The sequence below is a fragment of the Delphinapterus leucas genome, chromosome 2 (genome assembly GCF_059928025.1).
Source record: "Delphinapterus leucas isolate spDelLeu-1000000601 "Yukka" chromosome 2, BTC_Dleu_Yukka2, whole genome shotgun sequence".
Lineage (NCBI taxonomy): Eukaryota > Metazoa > Chordata > Mammalia > Artiodactyla > Monodontidae > Delphinapterus > Delphinapterus leucas.
This window is the reverse complement of record NC_143130.1, coordinates 8,215,074-8,237,248: the sequence shown is the minus strand read 5'-3', so window position 1 is coordinate 8,237,248 and position 22,175 is coordinate 8,215,074. Positions and strand designations below refer to the sequence as shown.

Below are 22,175 nucleotides of genomic sequence, written 5' to 3'. Positions count from 1 at the left end.
AACGGTGATCTGGCAGAGGCAGAAACGACTTTGTGGAGCCTGAAACCTACATAATTTTGGTGGCTCCATTTAAGAAAAAGAATGCAAAATGTATTACGTTCACAGGTTTTATAAAACGCTTGGCCTGTGCACACATGACCTGGGTCCTCCCAGGACCTTAGAAAGGCCTGTCCATCTTCACCCTCGCCCTTCAGGTCTGAGGGTTTTCCCTGGCTGTGATTGGACTCCACCAGCCCAGAAGCTAACTAGGCAGCTTTCGGCTTTCCCCACCCCCTCCTGTCTTTTTCCTTTATTTTATTTTGTTACCGTCTGCAATCACCACGTGTACAGAGCTGACCCTGGAAGAAGAGGTAGGGCAAAGACTTCCTGCTTTACTCTCTGGCTCAGAGGCAAGGAAGTGTGTACTGGCTCCAAGAATAATCAGGCCTTGACCACGTGGCCTGGGGAGTGAACTGCGTTGTACTTTTCTAACATTTCCAGACAATTTTTGCCTCCCTCTCGCTCCCTGCCCAACTCAAAACTGCCACCCTTCCTGTCACTCCAGCCAATGGCATTCCTCCTCCTGAAGTCCAGCCCCATCTCAAACCTCGGGGCATTTCTGCCCCTCCCAACACCTCAAGACAAATGACTGGCCCAGGGCCCCCGCAGAAACAGACGGCAACCAGATCCCCTGAGCCTCCCTTTCAAAGCGCACTCTGCGACAGGTCTCTCCTTTCCAAACGATCAAGGGTGTTCTGTACTTTGGAAAGCCTCGAGAAGTCCCCCTGGGAACAGAATATAGGTCACTCAGCAAGCACCACGAGCCTGACCTTCAGCCCCTCCTCGCATAATTCTCCTTGAGTGGCACACAGGCAGCCCGCGCCGTGCGTCCTTGGAGCCGGCATTCCTGCCGCTCAGCCACCAGCACTGGGAAGGCTCTGGAGGCCGCTCGAAGGCACTTAGGTGGCCTTCCCACACCGGGAGGTTCTACGGCCGCTTCTCCCCCGCCCCTGCTTCCACGCGGTGATACTGTCGGCCGTTTCCTCGGACCCCCGCTGGGCCGCAAACCTTGCTCAGGACGAGAGAGCCAGTGGCTCCGCCCTGCCCCCTCGGAGCGCCCCAGCCCCCGGGGGCCGCCACCCACCTGAGGACAGCAGGCTGCCGCTGCTGCCGCTGATGATCTTGCCCTTGCTGCCCATGCTGGCCAGCTTCGACGTCTTCAGCGTCCCCGTCTCCGTCAGGTCGATGGCGATTTCGCTCAGGCTGCGGGCGGCATGGATCTTCGACTAGAAGGACCACCGGGTTGGGCAGGTTAGACGGGGGCCGCTCCCCTCCCAGCCAGGACACGCTCCCCTCCGGAGAGCGATCGCTCGCTCGCTCGCCCGCCCGCCTGTCTTTCCGAGATCTAGCAAACGGCCTCACAGGCCTGCGAACTGACACATTTTTCTGTCTGTGTCCCCAGGGCCCATTGCTCATCCCCTGAAGCTTCCCCTTCCCCGGTGGGAGCATATAAAGCTCCAGAGGTGACGCGGCGAGGAATTTTCGAAGCCTGTTATCCCACAGGCTGTATGTACAGGGCTTACAAGTGTGGACTTCGGCGTCAGCTAGGCCTCGGTGGAGTCCTGATTTGGGGAAGGACTTAACCTCACGAAGCCTCATCAATCGCAAGCATAACACAGGGAAAGCACCACCTACCGCTCAAGGTTTTGTTAGGGTCAAAAGAAGTAAGGCAAGTGAAGGCATCCCTCCACCCCCAGTTCCCTTCCCTCCCCTCCCCACCCCTCCCCTCCCCTCCCCACTGCCTCCTACATAGCTCTCAGTGAACAGTAGCAATTTTACTTGCTACTGTGATTTTGTGCTTAAAAGAAGGAGGAAAAAAATAATTTTCAGCTTTGTGAATGATTTAAAGGATGTCTGAAGCAAATTTATGAAGTTCCAGTAACTTTTAAGGTGGTTTAAACTCTTAAATTATTAGCCACGGAGCCATGAAAACTTAAGAGGGTTGGGAAGTGACCACACTGTCAGCCTGCAAGCGTGGTGTGTCAGCGTGGTGTGTAAGCGTGGTGTGTAAGGGCTTCTGCAACAAATGCTCATCTGGATGCTCGGTTCCCCCCAAGGGGGCACCTGACACGGTGCCTTGCTTCTATTTTGGGACCTAAACATAGGAGCCGAAGTCTTCAGATTACGGTTAAAAGTCCACTCCATTTATGCTACAAATTAACTGGCCCACTTTGTCGAACAGTAACAGCAAGTTAGAGAAATTAGAAAAGGACTCTGCATTCATGATTACGTTCCTAAAATCAACTGTTTGCAGTGAAGCTTTCTGCTCTAGTTCCCACCTTGGGAGGTAGAGGTGGGTTTGCGTGTGCCACACATGTGTTGGACGTTTTTTTTTTTTTTCCTTTTTCAAGAAATCAATTTGTGACAATGCTTCAGGAAGTGGCTTTCGCTGCACTGCGGACTTTTGGAAAACAACTATAAATCCTAGTATAACCTGTACATGTGCTGATTTTTTTTGTTATTTTTGCGGTACGCGGGCCTCTCACTGTTGTGGCCTCTCCTGTTGTGAAGCACAGGCTCTGGACGCGCAGGCTCAGTGGCCATGGCTCACGTGCCCAGCCGCTCCGCGGTATGTGGGATCCTCCCGGACCGGGGCACGAACCCGTGTCCCCTGCATCGGCAGGCGGACTCTCAACCACTGCGCCACCAGGGAAGCCCCATGTGCTGATCTTTCTGTGGCCACTGGTGATTAGGCAGGGGTGCACGCATGGAGCCAGTGGAGGGTCCCAACTGAGGTTTTGATGCGTGTTCACTGGTGTGAGACTAGGTCTGTCCGCCACACAGGAGAAGCCACGGAGGACGGGCAGACCAGTGCTCGGCTCCCTCTTATTCACATCCTGAGCCCAGGTGCCCACAGCGGTCCAGCAGGGTCTGTCTGAACCCGGAGGCCTTGCCCTTCCTCTGGCCTCCGTGTTGATGCCAGAATTGGTGAAAGACCATGACTTCTGACCGCCAAGTACTTTCCTCACGTGAATGAGATGAGAGTCTGAGGGGCAGAGGAAATGCTGAGACTTTCTGCTTGTTTTGTTCACCGGGTCTGACCCATTTTCGTCCTCACCCTCTTCAATCTCACTGGTCCTTCCTTGACTGATGTCTCCTCTCTGACCTCAACTTCTGTCCCTGCATTCAGAACTAGGCTGCCTTCCTGGGGTGAGGGCTTCCTTGCTCATAACACAATCCCAGCTGCCAGCGCCTCACAGGGTTTTCTGGCTTGTAGCAGAAGGCAGGCGCGTCTCTGCTTCATTTCAACACAGTGTATCAGTTGCATCCACCAGGCTGAGTTTTATCCTCTGAGCAAAGCACAACCCATCACTTCCTCTCTTTCAACACTGTTCTTCTACCAAGGCCCAGCCTTTACCAAGAGAAGCCCACGCTTGCAGTTCTGCAAGAATAACTCATGAAGACACAGACCATTTCAGCCTGGTGAAGGACCTGGGCTCTGAAATCAGACAGACCTGGACTGAAATCTTGGCGCTTCCCAGTGAATCACAGTTTGACCTTGATTTTCAACCTCTCTGATACTGAGATCCCTGTTTGTAAAATGGAGCTGTTAAACCCCACACCACGGAGGTGTGATATCAGGACGAAATCAGATGCTAGACATCAAGGCCAGTGACACTGGAATAGGAATAGGATATAAATCAGGGCCTGGCAGGAATTTCCTAGGTGAGGTTCAATGAATGACTCAACTGGAGATTTGGGGGGATCTCATTAATCTCAAGGAAGACCTGTCCCCACCCCACCTCCAGCCCCGCCACACCAATCTCGGAGGCAGGAAACAAAATACAGAAAAAGGACAACAGACACACTTCCCAAGGGAGACTAGATTCTTAGAAGTTTTAGGAAATTACTGGCTTCTCTCTAGAATGGAAATATCACAGTGACTGAACAGACCAGGTGGGGAGAGAGCACGAAGAGATGAATTGATGGCGAGATTCTCTCCCTATAAAGTCAAGTCTTTGTGCCCAAGCAGAAGAGCCTCCAAAGTTTTGGATGTTTTGCTCTGAGGGTCTTGCTGTACTAAGTATTATTATGGGTATTCTGTAAGCAAGGTTTAATTGGCCCTGACATGCTTTCCCTTGGCTTTTGATCTAGATGGAATGAAGAATAGAAAACTGGATCAGAAAAAAAAAAAAAAAAAGATTAAGAAGAAGGAAAGATGTTTGGACTGGGGGCCAACTCAAGTTCTCAATCTGAATTCAGAGGAACAGTGACTCAACAATTTAAGCTCTCAAGTATTTTCCTCCGAACTCTGCAAGATATTCCTTGGCTCTGGGGTACATACGTTGGCAGGATCTAGCTGACAATATTTCCGATCTTTGGGGTCAGCGGATATAATCTACCAAATCTGACTGATGCCAGCACAGCCTCTCATTCTGAATGAGCTGCCAGAAAGGGACCAATACCGCCTCTTTCCACTCTGTCTTTGGTGATGGAGGGTGGGTGGGCAGGTGTGTGTGTGTGTGTGTGTGTGTGTGTGTGTGTGTGTGTGTGTGTGTGTGTGTGTGTGTGTGTGTGTGTGAGAGAGACAGAGAGAGACAGAGAGAGAGACAGAGAGAGAGATTTTCTAAGTGATTTACACTAGGACCCTGAAAGAAGAAAATGACCAAGCGCCAGGGGAAGAGCACTAGGCTTCACAGCTACCCACCCCCGCTGGCTCCAACCACTAGATTGCACTTGTTTCTGGGGTTCATGAGCACCCCTCGGGAGGCCTGGGCTTTGCTGAAGCACTTCAGAGAAAGGAATGGTTGGCACGGCCTGATACAGTAGAGTGTGAAGCAATGGCCAGTATGCCAGCCAACACGGGCTGTTCAGAAATATTTGGAAACACTCCATTCCAGGCCTGCCAGCCATCACTCACCCTGAACCATCCTGCCCACTGGAGATGGGTCACATCACTGTTGTCTGAAGAACATTCCAGACATGAAAGGTGTTGTGACACAATTCCTAAGGTGAGTTTTATCATCTCTGATTTAATCGGGGGGAACTTTTAGAGAAGTTAAACTTTACACACAGGTGTCGGCCAGGGAACGGTATGTTGCATTAGTAATGATAATAGTGAGAGAGAGCACACATCTCCTAAAGCAACTTCACCCACACTGTGTCCCTGGACTGATCAGTGGTCCTGGGCAGGAATTTCCTTTGCTGTGCTCTCACTGTGGAAAGCCAGCAGGAGTGAGGAAAGACTTGCCCGGGGTCATAGAACCGGAAGGCAGAGTCCTTGGACCTCCCCATGGGTGAACCCGTTCCTCACCAGTCACTGCAGGCTGAGCAACTGATTCCAATAAGAAATACATAGGCGGGCTTCCCTGATGGCACAGTGGTTGGGAATCTGCCTGCTAATGCAGGGGACATGGGTTCGAGCCCCGGTCTGGGAGGATCCCACATGCCGCGGAGCAACTAGGCCCGTGAGCCACAACTACTGAGCCTGCGCGTCCGGAGCCTGTGCTCCGCAACAAGAGAGGCCGCGATAGTCAGAGGCCCGCGCACCACGATGAAGAGTGGCCCCCGCTTGCCACAACCAGAGAAAGCCCTCGCACAGAAACGAAGACCCAACACAGCAAAAATAAATAAAAATAAATTACTAAACTCTTACCCCCAACATCTCCTTTAAAAAAAAAAAAAGAAAAATACATGGGCTCCGGGCACTGTGAGCATCCAGAGCTTATCTGGGGCAAATTCTCCTGCTCCTGGGGGTAGGTGCATGTCCTTCAGTCCCCCAGGGGTGGCTGAGCTGAAAGCTCCCTATTGCTGTGAGCATTTGGTCTGGTCTCTTGAGAGAGACTTCTTGTTAATAAGTGATCTATGATAGTTACTTTTTGAGGTTTCCTTGTTACATCAATGGGTTGACCTGTAAGCCTGCTGAATAAGGCTTCTCCAGCTGCACAGGAAGACCATCTTTGAGAACAGGGTTGCAGAGCCCTAAGGATGGGCCTCCTGCCTTACCCCACAGATCCTCTAATGTGAAAAGCCAGCAGAGGGAGGAAGAGTTCTAACAGCTAATATAACACCCTTAGGCTGAGATAGGCTTTTTCTCTTCCCCATTCAAAATCAGTGTGTGTAGGGTCTGCCCGCAAGAGGAATTGGCAGTGGGGTTCAGGTGGGTTGCCAAACTCTCTACCCCTCGTCACGCACTGCCAAACAATACGCAGGATGGAATCAATGGTCTCAGGTTTTGACCTCCAACTCCTGCCACTGGAGGGCAAAACACTGACACCCACCCACTGTCTCAATCTAAAGCATGAGTCAAAAGGTTCTGGCCTCGTTTCTTTGGATCGAATCGGGCCTCAGGTTCCTGTGCCAATGCCCACCATCACCAGGAGTGATGTAGAATACTCTCATTATTCCTGGCAACAAAACTATTCCACCCTGTGCCCATCCACCCCCCGAAAATGACCAAACAGCGGGGAGGAAGAAGACTTAGGAGAAGAGAAAATGTGTTACAAAGGAGAACGTGACTCCTACATGGGAAAGGCTGTGATTGAAACTGAATCATGACTTGAGGGATTGTTTGCTTCCTGTCCTATTTTCTTACTATCTTTCTCTTACCTCCCGCTCAACCCCAACTCTCTCCTTCCAATCCTCCCCCCAAGCCAGGGAAGGAGCAACTCCACTCAGAAGGAATATAAGGCAAAACAAGAAGCTACAAGGATCCAAAAGGGCACCAATCCAGTAAGTCTTGGGCCCAGTAAGCCCAGGGTCCTGCCACTTCCTCCTCTCTCTAGGACGCACGGGATGGGATAAAACCTCCCACAGGTGGTGGTACTGACTAGACCAGGGGCCAAGGTCGATCTCCCTCTGAAGTTCTGTATTCCACTCCCCACCTGTCCCAAGCCAACAGGATCCTGAGAAAGATGCAGAGCCCATCTTGATATGGCTCTTCACCTGAGGGGTAATGAATGGGAGTGGCTTGTGTGGGGAAGGCAGGGGAAGCATGGCAGACAAGGCTGGAGGAAGAGGGGGCAGAAGGTTGATATGAGCTGTGTGCGAACCAAGGAGACATCATTTTCCCCACCATGACCACGCCCCATGTGTGTGTCTGAACTGGGGCTGGGTCAAACCTCCCTTGGAGGATGACTGTTTACTATGGTCTGAGGCTCCAGGTCTACCTTAGGGAAACAGACTTGTTGCTTTTTTTTAATTATAATGTTTCCAGTTTTGCAATTTTAAGAAATGGAGTTGGCAGTTGGAAAAGCCTGGAGGGTTTTCACAGCAATTATCCTCAACAGTTAGGTGGTGTCTATTAGTTGCGAATGGTTCCTTTTTTTTTTTTCCTCAGAAGGAAAACAGGATTTCCCTGGTGGCGCAGTGGTTGAGAGTCCGCCTGCCGATGCAGAGGACACGGGTTCGTGCGTTGGTCCGGGAAGATCCCACATGCCGCGGAGCGGCTGCGCCCGTGAGCCATGGCCGCTGAGCCTGCGTGTCTGGAGCCTGTGCTCCGCAATGGGAGAGGCCACAACAGTGAGAGGCACACGTACCGCAAAAAAAAAAAACACAAAAAACCCAAAAAAAACCCAACAAAAACCCAAAAAAACCCAATATGCCACTGTTTACACACCCAAAAGGACTGCTAACTTCCAGGAGAGATTCCTGAGGTTCAAAAGCACGGGGGAATTCCTCAAGAGGGCCCTACTTGGCTGCAGCAAATGGTCTGAGTGGCTCTGACCGTGGTTGACCAAGTCGCCGAGGACACGTTGTTCTCTTCAAGAGCTGATCTCAGGAGCTGCCTCCTATAGTCCTAAAAGGCCAGTCTCACCTGTGCACATCTCAGAGCAAGGGATGCAGGGCCTCCCCAGCCATCCAACTCCTAATCCCCGAGCTACGAGATCCAGACAAGGGCCCTCGTCTGCTCACAGCTCAGTGAAGGGTCTGGTCTTATCATAGGCCCTCCCAGTCCCAGGAAAGGGACTTACCTTACTCTGCTTCCTGTCCAGATAGAACTGGTGTTGGCTAATGGCCATAGCCCAGATGGACTTGATCAGTGCCGGACACGCGTACCACGTGTGCACTGCGATGCCGCTGTGTCCAAACGTCCTCCTTGTCACTGAAGCCCTGGGAGAGCAAGAATCAGAAGGGTCAAACACGTTTACAACGAGGGCCTATGATCCTCAGTCAACAGCTTTTACCGAGAACCCACTGGGTCCTAAAAGCTCCGGCATAAAGGTGACAGATGAGCATGTGTGCATGCACACACGAAACTGGCTGGCAAAGGCCATCTTTTCATTTTATTCTCTAAATAAACGTTGATTCTAAGGTACAGAACGTGATGATCTGATGTACTGATACAGATACACAGTGAAGTGATCACTGCAGTCAAACTAAAGAACATTTCCTCTCCTCACATAGGTACCATCGTGTGTGCGCGCGTGTGTGTGTGATGCAAGCACTTGAAATCCACTCTTAGCCAATTTCCAGTATATAATACAGTGTTATTCACGACAGTCACCAGGCTGTACATTACATCTCTAGGCTTATTCATCCTATATAACTACCACTTTGTATACCCTTCGACCAGCATCTCTCTCCATTTCCCCTACTTCTGCGTCCCTGGGAACGATCGTTCTACTCTCTGCCTCTGTGACTCTTTTAGATTCCACCTATAAGTAAGATCATGCAGTTCTTGTCTTTCTGTGTCTGCTTTATTTCACTTCATAATACCCTCCAGGTCCATCCATGTTGTTGTAAATGGCAGGATGTTTTTTTTTTTTAAGGTTGAATGATATTCCGTTGTGAATATACACCACAATTTCTTTATCTGTTCATCCATCAGTGGACACTTAGGTTGTTTCCATATCCTGGCTACCGTGAATCATGCTAATCTTTTAATTTACTGGCTCCTTAGGGTTCAGAATTTGGCCAAGCCTCTGCCTTGTCTGGAATAAGACAGGTCATTCTAGGTCACGGGATGGTCTTTTCTGATCTTCAGCTCCTGGCACTGGGCCAAGACAAACTTCAGAGACAGGAAAGCCTTTGACAATGTCCTTTATTAACCAGGCAAAGCTGCCTACGGTGAAGGACAAGTAAATTCTCTTCTAATTGCCACAGTATCTAAGGCAATCAGAACTGCTTACATTACTCGCACGCAATCTTCCTCGCAAGTTGGTTATCAATTTCAAATATATTCAGAGGGCAGGTGGGGTATAAAGAATCAGGAGAGGAAAGGCAGAAAGAAATGAGCCCGGCCAATGCCGACCCACTACCCATGTCCACATACACGTCTGTAGGAGATGTGGAGGACGTATGTGCACAGAGCAGAGAGGCAGTCAGACTTTAAACCGAAGGTGGGAAAGAATGGTCCCAACATAATTCATCACGTTAATGGAATCAAGGGGAAAAAGAGTTATATGATTACGTTCTCAGTGAAGTATACTTTATAGGATGGGTACATGATTTTGCAAGTGAAATCTGAGAACGTGTTTCCATACATGTGTGTGCATGTGCGTGCGTGTGCGTGTGTAGGGCAAGGTGATGGGACAGTGGGGTGAGGTTGGGGGTATCTTATGTGCACATCGGAAGAACAATGTGTGTTCAAGATAGAGCTATCTCATTTGGATGAACCTCAGGGTAGTCAGGACTTGTGAATAATCATATTATTTTCATGGCAAGTTTTCCCTTGAAGGAGATTAGAAGCTGCTCCGATCACCTTCCCCCGGGGGCTCAAGGTTTAACAGTAGGTGTTCTTCAGACCCACTTTCAAGGAGGAGTTCGAATCTGGCGGTCAGTTACTACTACTGGTTCTAAGCTGAGTATTATTCTTCCCTTTGGTTATAACTAAAGTTAAGAGCAAATGCCAGCTCACAAAGGAACACACAACTGAAACTAACGGAAAAGGAGCCAGCAAGAGAGTAAGGAGGAACCCCCCATGGTCTCTGCACGCGTAAGAAGAAACTGCTCTGAATACTCACTCTGGCTTCCGTGGCAATGGCTGATCCTGGGAGTAAATTCATTTTTTTTTTTTTTCTCCCAGAAAAGGTGAATCGGAGAGGAAAAGTAACTTGAAGTGTATTTCAGGGGTGGTAGCGAGAGCAGTGCCAGGCTAGGTGTATTTTTCAGGTAAGGTGGGGGAGGGGAGGGAAGAGGCTGGCTGGTCTGGGAGTTCCCAGGAGCACCTAAATCAGATGCTCTCAGAGTGTTTCTCCTGCCCGATTATGATTTTCTCTCTTCTCTACACTGTTTGCTTCAGGCTCTTCCCACCCCACCGACTCCTTCTGCTTTGCCAAGCCCAGAGAACCGCAGAAACAACGCTGGGTATCCATTAGGACACCGGTCCAGGAGAGCAAATCTGGAAGCATCTTCTGGGACAGCCGAGCCATGCCCTGTCCTCGCAGTGTCCCAGGACGCCCATCTTCAGGACACGATCCTGCACCACACTTGCCATCCTATAACTTTGCTCCTGGCTTCCTTCCTGGTTTGGGGGAGGGGATGACCCCTGAACCATCCCAACACAGTACAGTTGATTAGATGACTCTTCTGTGTTCAAATAAACAAGGCAACAGCAGCAGGACGACATGTTTAACTGGAGCAGGGCCAGGAGGCCGTAGAGGAGTGCTTACTGCAGCGCCAGGCGGGGCTCCAACCCCCCAGGAGACACGGGCTTGGAGCTTTGGCTTGGCCACTAAACTAAGTAGCTAACCTGGAACTATCCCCTTTGCCTGCCCTGTTGAGCATTTGGAAAAGGTGCCTTTAAAGGCATTGTCAACCTGGGTCTCCACCGCTGCCATCAAGGAAGCCACGTCTCTGGCCTCTCCTCGTCTCCCCTCTCCTCTCCCTGCGTGTCTCTAGGCTGACAGAGGACTGCTTTCCGAGGGGACGTGCTCACGCTCTGTGTTCAGACTGCCTCTGGCGCCTGCAGTTCTCTCTTAGGCCCACCTGCCCGACATCTTTATCCCCCTGAGGGCCCACCTTGAGCTTTACATCCTTAGCTAAGATCTCTCCTTCTCAAGAAGCCTCCCCAGACCAGCACTTATAGGCTGCGCCATCTGGTACTTGGTACCCGCTGTCTGTGTATAGCATGGCGGTAAGTCACATACGCTTTGGAGCCAGACTCCCTGGGTTCATATCCTGTCTTTTCCCCTTAACTAGCTTTTTGTAACCTGGAGCCGGTTACTCTGCTTCTTCTGTGCCTGTTTCCCAAGTAGAACAGGAATACTAGTACCTATTTTCTGGGGTTATAGCGAGGACCCAATGAGATAACTGTCCAAGTGTTTAAAACAGTGACCGTGCATAGTAAACACTTAATAAACATCAAGTTCCTTCTTCTGTCTCTCCAACTATGCTAGAAGTTCTTTCAGGGCTTCCTTCTATAGCCCAGGACACGTAACTGTGCCTGGACACAGGAACTACTCAACAAACGTGAGATTGATCACTTTCATTTAATAGGCTAAAAGCCCACATGATAGTAACATGAGGTTTGGACTCTTTCCAATATCCCTGAGTCTTGGAAAAGGGAAGGGAATTTAGAATTACATCACGAATAGGACAATAGACCCAGACAGAGAGAGAACACGACGAGTACGTACACACACACACACACACACACACACACACACACACACACACACACGCCACCCACTCACTCAAGGATGCGTCCAAGGTACCTCTGCATTAGCAGAATTCCCAACAGAGCACAGGCCCAGAGAGTCTGTCTCTAGTCCTACGCTCAGCCTCTTAGACCATCCAATCTCCAGTCTTTATTTTGTCAATCATCCACTTTCTGCATCTGACCCATTGTGGCAACGTTCATTCCGGGACATTACTTTCAGCATCTCTTGCCCCCCTGCCTGGCCTGAATCGATGCACTCCTGCTCTGCAGAGACAGGGTCTCTGGATCCTGAGCCCCTTCATGACAGGACCCTGAAAAGCGCTGCACGGGCTGTTATACTGCCAACGCTATCATCACCTGACGAGACACGAATCTCTAAGATGTTCTCTGCCTGCCTGTTGCACAGTAACCATGGGGTGTCGGGGGGAGTTCTCGCCCTACACGGGAGCTCTGTTTCAAGCAGATTACGTGGCCAGGCAAGCGGCACAGCAGTCCTCCTGGGTTATCACTGACCGCAGGGACGGACATCACCCCACAAGCCTCACCCTCTGATGGGGCAAAATCTTATTCTCATGCTGAGAGCTTTCTGGGAGGCACCTCAGCTTGTCTGAGCGCCCAGAAGCCATGTGTGTGAGGAAATGATGCCGACAACCCCTCTTTCCCGAACCAGGGCTGGGGTATGGACAGCACCTAACATCCACATCTACTCCTCCACAGGGCCTGATCTTTTCACTGTCTTCCCAGGGCTACCTTCTTGTTCTAAGTCTGCTTTTGGACCTATTGAAAGCGATTTATTCTTGAGCATTAGGTCTGTTTTTAGGGAATTTTGCTGCCGCTTCTGGGCTGCCTGTAACTCTAGGACTAGCAGACAAAGGGAGGAAAAGCCACGGTACATGCTGCCCCGAGAACCTTCCACGCAGGGCTTGCTGCATTCCAAAATGGGACCCTATTGTTTGGCATTGGACTTGGAGAGCATTGACTTTGACGTGAGCGCTCCCTGGGATACAATGTGAGGTGGAGAGAAAAAGACTTGTATTTCTTTCACATCTACCCACCACGGCGAACACCCTAAAATTACAGCTCACGGAATGAAACAACTTAGCACAACCCTTTCAGCTGTAGGTTCCTTCTGTGCTCGCTCTTCAACCTGAAACGTTCTCAGAAGCTCTGACAAGCCATCCCTCAGGCTCTTCTCTGGCAAAAACTTTCTAGAAGGACTCAGACCACTGCTCACTTTAATTTGGTGATTGTTCTGAAGTGCTACAAATCTCTCCTAAAATGCCCTGGCTTGTAAAGACAATTCCACACGTCCGAGCAAGTAATACGTGTAGCCAGATGAGATGACCGTGGAACTGCTTATTTCACACACACGCGCGCGCGCACACACACACACACAAACCCACTGTATTTCCCAACACATAGAACAAAACAAAGCTCTACTGTCTTACTTGAACTCTATTCTCCCGATCAACCACCCTCTTCCCCCACCCCGCAAATTAACATGAACAGTGACAGCACAGAAATAGTAATATAAGTAATATGCCGGCGAGGCCACATGCTCCCAGAAGAAAAGACTTGTCTAGCTTACCTGCGTGGGTCATGAACTTCCACAGAAAACTTCTTCTCTCTGAAATACAGGTTTTCCAACTGCCTCCATTGGAATATCTGGACAGAAAACAATGCAGTTGAAGTTCAGGAGTGGGCGGGTCACGGCTGTCGTCCTCCCTCTGTGGCTGAGCTTACAGCTCGCAGTTTCCTTATCAAAGCTCAAACAGTACGGTTGTTTGCACCTCCCGTGCCTCTTGCTTGACACACACACGCACACGCACACGCACACACACACTGCTCTTCAGTTCAAAACCCCAGCAATGTGGCTGTGGATTTTCCTGCAGGCTTCTCAACGGGAACAAAACAAGTTCTTTTCAAGTGGTTCCCCGGCTCTGCTTGGCCTTTGTTGAATTCTCCAAGACAGTTCCCAGCTCTGCAGACTTTTCCCTCCAAGGAGAGGGGGAGGTGGGGGGGAGAGGAGGGCGGGCTGACGCAGGGAGGGAGCAGTAGCCATCTGCCTGCGGTGCTGAACCGAGCTTCCTGCCTCCAGTGCCGAACTGGGAAGGCGGTCACATTCCCAGCCTCCCCTCGGGACTCTACTTCCTGCCCATGAATGTGTAAGAGCCCAACTCGCCCTGGTGATCTGGGGCGGCTGGGGAAGCTTCCCCGAGAAGGGCGGGGGGCGGCTAGCACTCTATTTGGGGGCAGGCAACTCAAGATAACAATGTGAGCCCGTCAAGCCCGGCTTCTTTCTGCAGCACAAAGAATGCCAGGAGTCCTGGGGCCGGCAGGACGCGCTGCAGCCCGGAGCTCGCTGCGCTCAGGGAGGCAGAGAGTGAAATGAAGGCAGTTCTGAACAGTGGGAGCTAAACAGAGCTCCTGGCACTGCCTGATGGGCCCCTCTGGCCCCGGTGGACATTCCTCCTGGGACGAGGGAGCCTGTTAACTAAGAGGTTTGGGAGTAATCAAGGCTGCAGCATTACTCTGGAAGGGGGTCCTTTCATTGGATGAAAAAGGAAGTTACTTAAACTCTCTGAGAAATGTCAAAAGAGGTTCAAGTTATGCCCGTAACATTCATATTTATATTTGATGCATACTGTAGCCCCTTCTATAGACTGAGAATTTGAGTTTATTGAGCCCAAAGAAGGGTCAGAGTTTCATCCTGGGAGAGGCTGATTCCTCCCCTGATCCCCCCCCCCTTTCTTCACCCACTCAGTTAAGGCAAATGCTTTTTAGGGTCTCATCCTAGACCCAGCATCCCCTCAACTGGGGCCCCTGACGCTCTCTGATCTGCTCACATTTTCTCCTTCAAGATGACAATTTCTGTGTCCCATCCACCCGGCCCTGCTCTACCCAGGACACGGCTCCTCGGGGCTTGGCCAGAGGACTTCACCTCTTTGTCAAACTGGGCTGGAATAAAAACTGTTTCTAGAATGGCTGCGTGCTTCTCACAGCCTGCTCTGCAGAATTTTACAATTATTTTGTCTGACTAATAGGAGGACATGGTTTTTTTCTGATTCCAGAGCTACCTCTTTTGTTCCCAGCTCAGAGTACATTTTGATTGAAGTCCAAGGAAAACTGTACTTTTTTCTCCTTTCAGGTCAGTTCCAAGGAAAGCAAGTCCTACACGAGCTCAGATAGCCTTGTGTCAGATCACAGATGAAATGCCACCTGTGTAGTCGGTTACTTGAGTCCCAGGTCTGAGTCTTATGCCCTTATCTGATGCTCTGCTCTGCTAAATCCCTCAGTGAAATGTGAAAATTTCCTCTCTGACCCCCCATTGTTAGATATATACAGATGGTTCACCTGAACTTAGCTACAGACACAAAAGCACGGGGACTCACAGCTCCTTAACTTATAACCTGGAAGTAGTACACAGAACAACATGGCCAGACACATGCTCTGGACTCTGCATCCGTTTGAATCCTGGCTCCCCTATATCCAAACTGTGTGACCTCAGGCAAGTGACTGCATTTCCTTTAGCCCCAGTTTTCCCGTCCATAAAATGGCAATAACGCTCCTCTAAGGTAGAGGCAACAGATCCTGGGCATGGTACCGGTACAAAGTAAATGCTCAATGAACTCAGATCTCAGTGCAATTCCTAGTTGTTCTTACCTCTCCCAAATCCTGGCGAATAAAGGAGATTAACTCCAGAACAACTGAAATAATTCTTAAGTTTTTTTTTTGTTTTTTAAACTCAAGCCCTGTTGTCAGGGTTTAAGACAATAAAGGTTGATGATCTGCATCCTGGAAATCTTCAAGGAAGTGTACAGATTTAGTGCCCTGACCCCCACACCCCCTTTCCTCTGAAGAGAGGGGTGAGTGGTAGATGGCTCGTCCCTGAGCCAGACCCACAGCCCCTGTGCTGCACCCACCTGCCCAGGTAAGGCAGAGCCCTGGCCAGGACCCGCTTCACAAGTGTGTGACCTGAGGGGCCCGCGCTCGGTTTTAACATTCTGCTGTCTCCATCTTGAAATTCTCAATAAGACTGATCAACGGGCCCTGCATTTTCATTCTGTCCCGGGCCTGCAGATTATGTCACTGGTCCTGACCGGTGCTAATGCCATGGGCACTGTCCTGGGCTGGGCAGCACTTGGGGGAGGTGCATCTGATGGGCAGACCTCCACAAGCTTTCTCTTTGTGGGTGTGCTTGTGAGCACCTCTCTTGGGCTTTGGGGCAGAAGCCCACCCCCCTCCCCCACCTGGTGAAAAACCCCAAAGCCCAACACTCAGGGGGTTGGTTCCCTGGCAACTCCTCCCTCCCCGACTTTTTGCAAAACAGAATACACGCCGGGCCTTCCCCGGAAATGCTCCCCCATGCTGCTGGTGTGGAGAGCCTCATGTCTGCCGAGGACCAAAACAAAACCATGTGGGCTCTGCTGTGGCCCTTCCACCTGCTGCCACTGCCCAGATCCCTGCTTTCGGCACTGAACCCTGACGGCCCGGCTCCTGGCATCTCCCCAGGAGGATGTACTGTCTGTAGACATTTCCAGCAGGGGGTAGAGCAGTGGCTTTGCCTCATGTTTGCTCTAGGCAGGGATCTTTTTTTTTTTTCAAATGAAATATTGGGAAGGGAGGGAGGGAAGGAAGGCAGTTTTCCAGGACAGGAAGGTCCCAGGAACCCAAAAGGAGGTGTTCATGAGGGAACAATGGCCTTGTCCTTTGCCCCCCACTTACAGGTGACAGGAGGTGCTGGGGAACAGGGGGATGAAGCCAGCTGGACGCCCCCATGCATCAAGCTGGGCTGATGGTGGGCACGGGGACCCTACCTACCAAACCCTCCCCTCTGACGCTGACAAGCAGATATAGAGCAGACGCCTGACCGGGCCTCCCTTTATGAACAGGGTACACTGGGCTCCGATGTGCTGCTTTGGGGACGGCCCCTGATCGTCTGTGTCACTTCAGGGGGGCCTCCCGGGCTCAGTACAGCCACCATAACCCGGCCACCAGCTAAAGACACCCCATAAAGACTCACCGGACGCACAATGATGGTTACAACTGGGCTAGAGCCCTTAGGATTTTGCCTAATTTCTATGGCCAATTCTGCCCAAGGAGGTACCTAAAAGCTCAAACACACGGTCTAGCAGTAATCAAAGGGCTTATTAATACCTACGAAAAAGGCCTTTCTCATGCACTTCATCTGGGCATCTTTAAAAAGCAGATGTCTTGGGCTTCCCTGGTGGCGCAGTGGTTGAGAGTCTGCCTGCCGATGCAGGGGACACGGGTTCGTGCCCCAGTCCGGGAAGATCCCACATGCCGCGGAGCGGCTGGGCCCATGAGCCATGGCCGCTGAGCCTGCGCGTCCGGAGCCTGTGCTCCGCAACGGGAGAGGTCACAGCAGTGAGAGGCCCGCGTACCGCAAAAAAAAAAAAAAAAAAAAAAAAAAAAGATGTTTCTTCTTTGATCTTTTAGTATCCCCCCACAAGAAGACCAAGCGGGAAATTTTCTTCTTGGGGAAAACGAGGCCCAGAGAAATTAGAGGAAAATGCCTAAGGCCACACAGCAAGTCAGTGAAGGAACCAGAAATAGGAATCAAGGGCACCTGGCCCATTACTCTAACCTCTAACTATGCTCCTTTCCCCATAGGTCCCTCAGTTAGTGGGAACAGCTCTTACTCACTAAAGGATGGTTAACTTTATGAGTGGAATGATTTTTACAAACAAGCAGCAATGGGACTCTAGGTAGGATGTACAAAGCCACATCTTTTCTGTCCTACACACTGGATTTTATTTCCTTTACAGGTTGTAAACGATAATACATATTCACTCCTTTCTTGTCTTAGAGACCTGGGCTCTTCTGGTTTTCCATACAGAGATGCCTCAGTACCCGTAGCTTTCCATCAGGGACTGACAAACAACAAGAATCATGATTAAGAACAGCCTTAATAACTTGGCCTTGCCTGGAAAACAGAAACAGAGAAAAACCATCCAGAAGCAGTTTCGAGAGCACGCCTGTCGCCATGGTTGGGACCATGGCTGGTCCTGGACGTGGATTCGTGGCTTCTGACCCAGATGTGTGATTCCCAAGCGATCACAGGCCCTCCACTTCCCCTTTCCGGGCCCCAATGTCATAACGTATAAAAGACGAGATGGTAGACGTTTATCCATGGAAAGCAGACAAGAGTGGCTAATAAATAGAGCCTTTGAGCCCTGAGTGCAGCAGGACGCACTAAAAATACTTAATGAGCAGGGCCAGGTTACTGGATCCTATTAGCTGGTCTGCCAGATTCCCACATCCTGTGTACGCTGAAGGTCAGGGCCAAGGAGGACTCATGTCCTGTTCTTTCTGAGCGGGTGAGGGCACAGCAGGGACAGGCAGAGGGGCCTTGGATCCCTGACACTTCCTCCACAGCCAGTGTTTACTGGGCGCTAGCACAGCACGTGGGGTGATGGGTGAGCTCTCGGAGCGAGGCGGAAATAAAGGCTTGAGAGGAAGCCCGCTCTAGTGGCTCTCATTCTTGACCAGGACTTGGGGGAGCCTCGTCTTCCTCCTGTCTCTGAGGCTGAGTCACCAAGCCTCTTAATGACCCCTCTCTGAGTAACTTCCTGCTGCTTCTAGAGGGACCATTATACTGAATCCCGGCGGCCATCTGGCCAGTCCCCACCTCCCACAGATAAAGCAAGCCCGGGGTGGGGGGCAGAGGTTAAATAAGTAACTGATACCGGGCCCACTCTGGGGACTTCTGTCCTGGGCTCTTTCTAACACACCAGGAGGACCCGACGATGAACAGGAACAGAGTTGTTTCGAGCCGATGTTTAAGTGATCACTTCTCCAAAGGCTCTTGGCTGTCTGCCTTCCAAACACCAGCAAGGAGTTCTCTCGTAAGAAGAATCAGACTCACAGCCAGGAATAACCTCTGAACTCGGGATGAAACACACCAACTAAAAAAACCCACTTCCTGATTTCATTTCTGCTCTGTTCACCCTCTAGAAGTAGGGCTGTCACTCACTCATCTCCAGGTGTATTTATGCAATTCAGCGAATAAAAATGAGCTGCCACACATCGTGAGGGATACAGGACAAAAGGAATCACTCAACCCCAACAGGATGGACTTGAATTAAAATGGGAGCACAACACAGAAACCCCAAGCCTGCACGTTCAGAGAATTTTATCAGGTGTCCCCTGATGAGGCTTTACTGTCACGCAAGAACTAGTTCTAGGGAACAACAGAAGCAGTGCTGTTTTTAGTGGGCTAACAGCATATGTCAGAGGTTTTTATATCGGTTGCCTGGATATTCAATACATTTTACCTTATGCTCAAAAGAGAGAGAAACAAGGCCCTGGGGGTTTAAGTAACAACCAATCCCCATTCCTCTTCCAAATATTCAAGTTGTGACGTCTACTTTGCATAAACCTATGCTAATAGGACAGAGGAAGGGCATGACGCCTCACATATGTTTATATGTGTAAGGCGCCTACAACCTAGTTGGGAGGATGCGACATACACAAAGCAGACTGTATTCATGATATAGGAACTAACTTCATGATGGAGTTTAAAACCACCTCTGGTTTCTGTATCAGGCTTTTAAAACTCTAGGGAGGCACCCCACCAGCTTATGGAGATAGGTCTCGTGCTTCTGTTTCAGAATCAACATTCATGACCATCGCTGAGAGTCTCCTGGGTTTCGGTTCATCGTTTTTAGGGATGAGAACTCTGACTTGGAAATCAGGAGGCCTCGGTGATAGTCCTGACTTTGTAAGTCGCTCTTTATCTTGGCTTCCTTTTCCGCAAAAGGAGGGGCATGTGTGTGGGCATTCCTGCATCCTGAGCATGGCTTGAAGGTCAGCATTGTAAATCCTTGGAATGCCACCCTGCTACTCTTTGGAATTTAAAAATAAAGTAGCTTGTGTTAAACATTTCCTACTTATGGGAGACAGTACAGAATACCGTTGTCCCTCGGCATCCTCAGGACCTTGGTTCCAGGACCCTCCTCGAATACCGAAATCTGAGGATGCGCAAGTCCCTTATATAAAACGGAGTGGTGTTTGCATATACCCCACACGCATCCTCCTGTACACTTTAAATCATCCCTAGGTTACTTACAACACCAAATGCAATGCAAATGCTATGTAAATAGTTGCTGGCACACAGCAAATTCAAGTTTTGCTTTTTGGAACTTTCTGGAATTTAAAAATTATTTCTGAATATTTTCGATTTGCAGTTGGTTGACTCCACAGATGTGGAACCCGCAGATAAAGGAGCAGACTGCTCTCCTGACTAAAAGCATGGTTTTCCAAATCACACCGTCTACCACTTACTGGCTGTGTATCCTTGGCAATGAAATTTCTGTGTCTTTCTTTTCTCGTCTTTGCAATACAACTCCAAACAACACCAGTTTTACTTTCATAGGGCTGCTGTATTGATGAACTCATACATACGAAGTGCTTCAAGTGGAGCGCAGTATGTAGTTAGCACTCAAATAGCAGCCATCATTCACACGCTACTCTACACGTAAAAAAGAGTTCTGATTACTTTGAACACGTAGCCCGAAGTACAGGGTTGTGCATTTTTTTTTTTTTTTAAAGATGGCTAATATGGTGCCATGGGCATTTTAAAAAATGGTTTTTGTTCCTTGGATTTTTCACGACGCAAGTGTAAGCCTAACCCAGCTTCTCCTTCATCCACTGTAGTTGGTGTTTGATGTATTCTCTTCGGATTCTTTGCTTCCAATCCTTATCCGGTCAATTCCTGGGTCCACCACAACTTTGACCAGAGTCAGTTTGGACCACTTTCCTGCTATGGCGTCTTTTGGCCACTCGCCTTGTGGGAACTTAGTGCCCTGACAACGGATCAAACCGGTGCCCCCTGCGGTGGAAGCGCGGAGCCCTAACCACTGGACCACCAGGGAATTTCCCCTGCTATGACTTTTAATCTCGCGACATTCACCCTGAGAGGAAAGTGCTCTCCTATGATACAGCTCAGCAGTACATGAATGGGCCAGACTGGGATCCAAATCAGAGCCTCCAAGACAGGCAATCTATGTCCAAAGATTATTAGCTCACAAAGTGATCCTAACACTGTCCTCAGGACCTGCGTTGAAGGAGGGCTCCCTGGCTTCCATTTTCTTCCAAGAGGGCCACATAACCCAGCAAAGAAAACAATAGCTAATTTTTCTGCACAGCCAGACCTAATGGAATCAAGATGTTCTTCCGGCCGGCTGCCTACCCCTCAGTGTCAGACCGCAGGAGCTCTCAATTGATTGGTTAACTCCGTGACAGATGCCCAGAGCGCTGGGCCTTGACCCTTTAATGGATGGCCTCTTTTTAACCCATCAAAAACCTTTTAGCTTCCTTTGACTTCAGAGTTGTTACTAGGGGAAGAAAGAGGGAAAGAAGATCCACAGATATTTAACAGGCCTACGGAGAAAACAGGCCATTTTATTTGTCCCCAGTGGACGCAATTTCCTTTTAATTTTCTCCCTAGGGGGGTATCTCTCTCTATCATTTTCTTGTGTGTATTTTGGCTTTTCTTGGGGGAAGGACCTGACCATGAAGCTTTGGCAAATGTAAAATCTTTCAAGAGAAGCTGAAAGTGCTTTTCCTTTCTTATCCTTGGCCTCCTGATGGAATTTCTTCCCTCCTCCGTGTGCCTCTGGGGGATGGATGCGGGTTAGTATCCAAAGGGAGAAGCTGGCCAGGGATTCACTTTACCTGAGTTCAGCTTTCGTTTTTCTAGCAATGAGCATGGTGGCCCAGTTTGGTGTGGCTTCACTTCTCTGGGCTCCAGCCTTCCCTTTAAAAAAAAAACTTCAAGGCTAATCACACCTGTGAAGACTTCAGTGAATGGGATGCTTCAGAGAGGGAATTAGTCTGAGAAGCAGTTGGTCCATCTCGGGTGGGGAATTATGATGGGCCATTCCACTTGCAATGGCAAAGATCTCTTCTTGGATTGCTCTAAGGGTTTTTGTTTTGACTACTTTGGAGGACAGACTTTGGGGAAACCTGTATTTTTCTATATTTTTGGGGAGAGGGGAGAGGAGTTGGCAGTTATCAGTTGTCTTACACCTGGTGGCCCTGCCCAGAGGTGCAGCATCACAGTGAGACTCTGATGGGGGCTGGCTGAATCCGTGAGAGATGGGGTAGAATGCGGAAGAATGGGTTGGCAATGAGCTCTACATAAATAAGGTAAACAATCATAACTAAACCCCTGCTTAATCAAGCTTAAAAAAAAAGAAAGAAATGACAATACTCTGTTACACTGTGTTATCTGGGAAACAAAAGTTAAAAAAAAATTAGTCAACTAGCAAGGGCTCTATGGGAATAATTATTTAAGAGCAGCTTGTGTGCACTTTAAACTACCCAGTGCTTCAAGCGTTGGCTCATCCTCCTGGGGAGGGGAAGGCCTTGCAGATCCTGGTTGCTGTGGGTACCAGGAGAGGGGCAGACCACTGCTGCAGAGACAGCAGGTGTGAACTCCAGGCTCTCCTGGTTGGAAAGTGTCTCAGGGGGTGTGGAGGACGGAGAGGCACGGGGCCAGGGCTGGGAGGCTTGCTTTGCGAGCCACACTGCTGCTGAGACCCCGTGCGCTCTAGCCGGCTGCTCTGTG

At 49.9% G+C, this 22,175-nt stretch overlaps 1 protein-coding gene across 2 annotated transcripts in view; it reads right to left on the bottom strand.

The window, feature by feature from the left end:
• Positions 1-22,175, bottom strand: part of FRMD4A (FERM domain containing 4A) — a 623,578-nt gene that overhangs the window by 52,158 nt on the left and 549,245 nt on the right. For both annotated transcript variants that reach the window (XM_089906385.1, XM_022580547.3), the window contains exons 12-14: positions 13,170-13,246; positions 7,953-8,091; positions 1,124-1,265 (exon numbers count right to left, since the gene is read on the bottom strand). In XM_089906385.1, the coding sequence (XP_089762511.1) occupies positions 1,124-1,265; positions 7,953-8,091; positions 13,170-13,246 (358 nt within the window). The remainder of the gene's footprint in view (positions 1-1,123; positions 1,266-7,952; positions 8,092-13,169; positions 13,247-22,175) is intronic.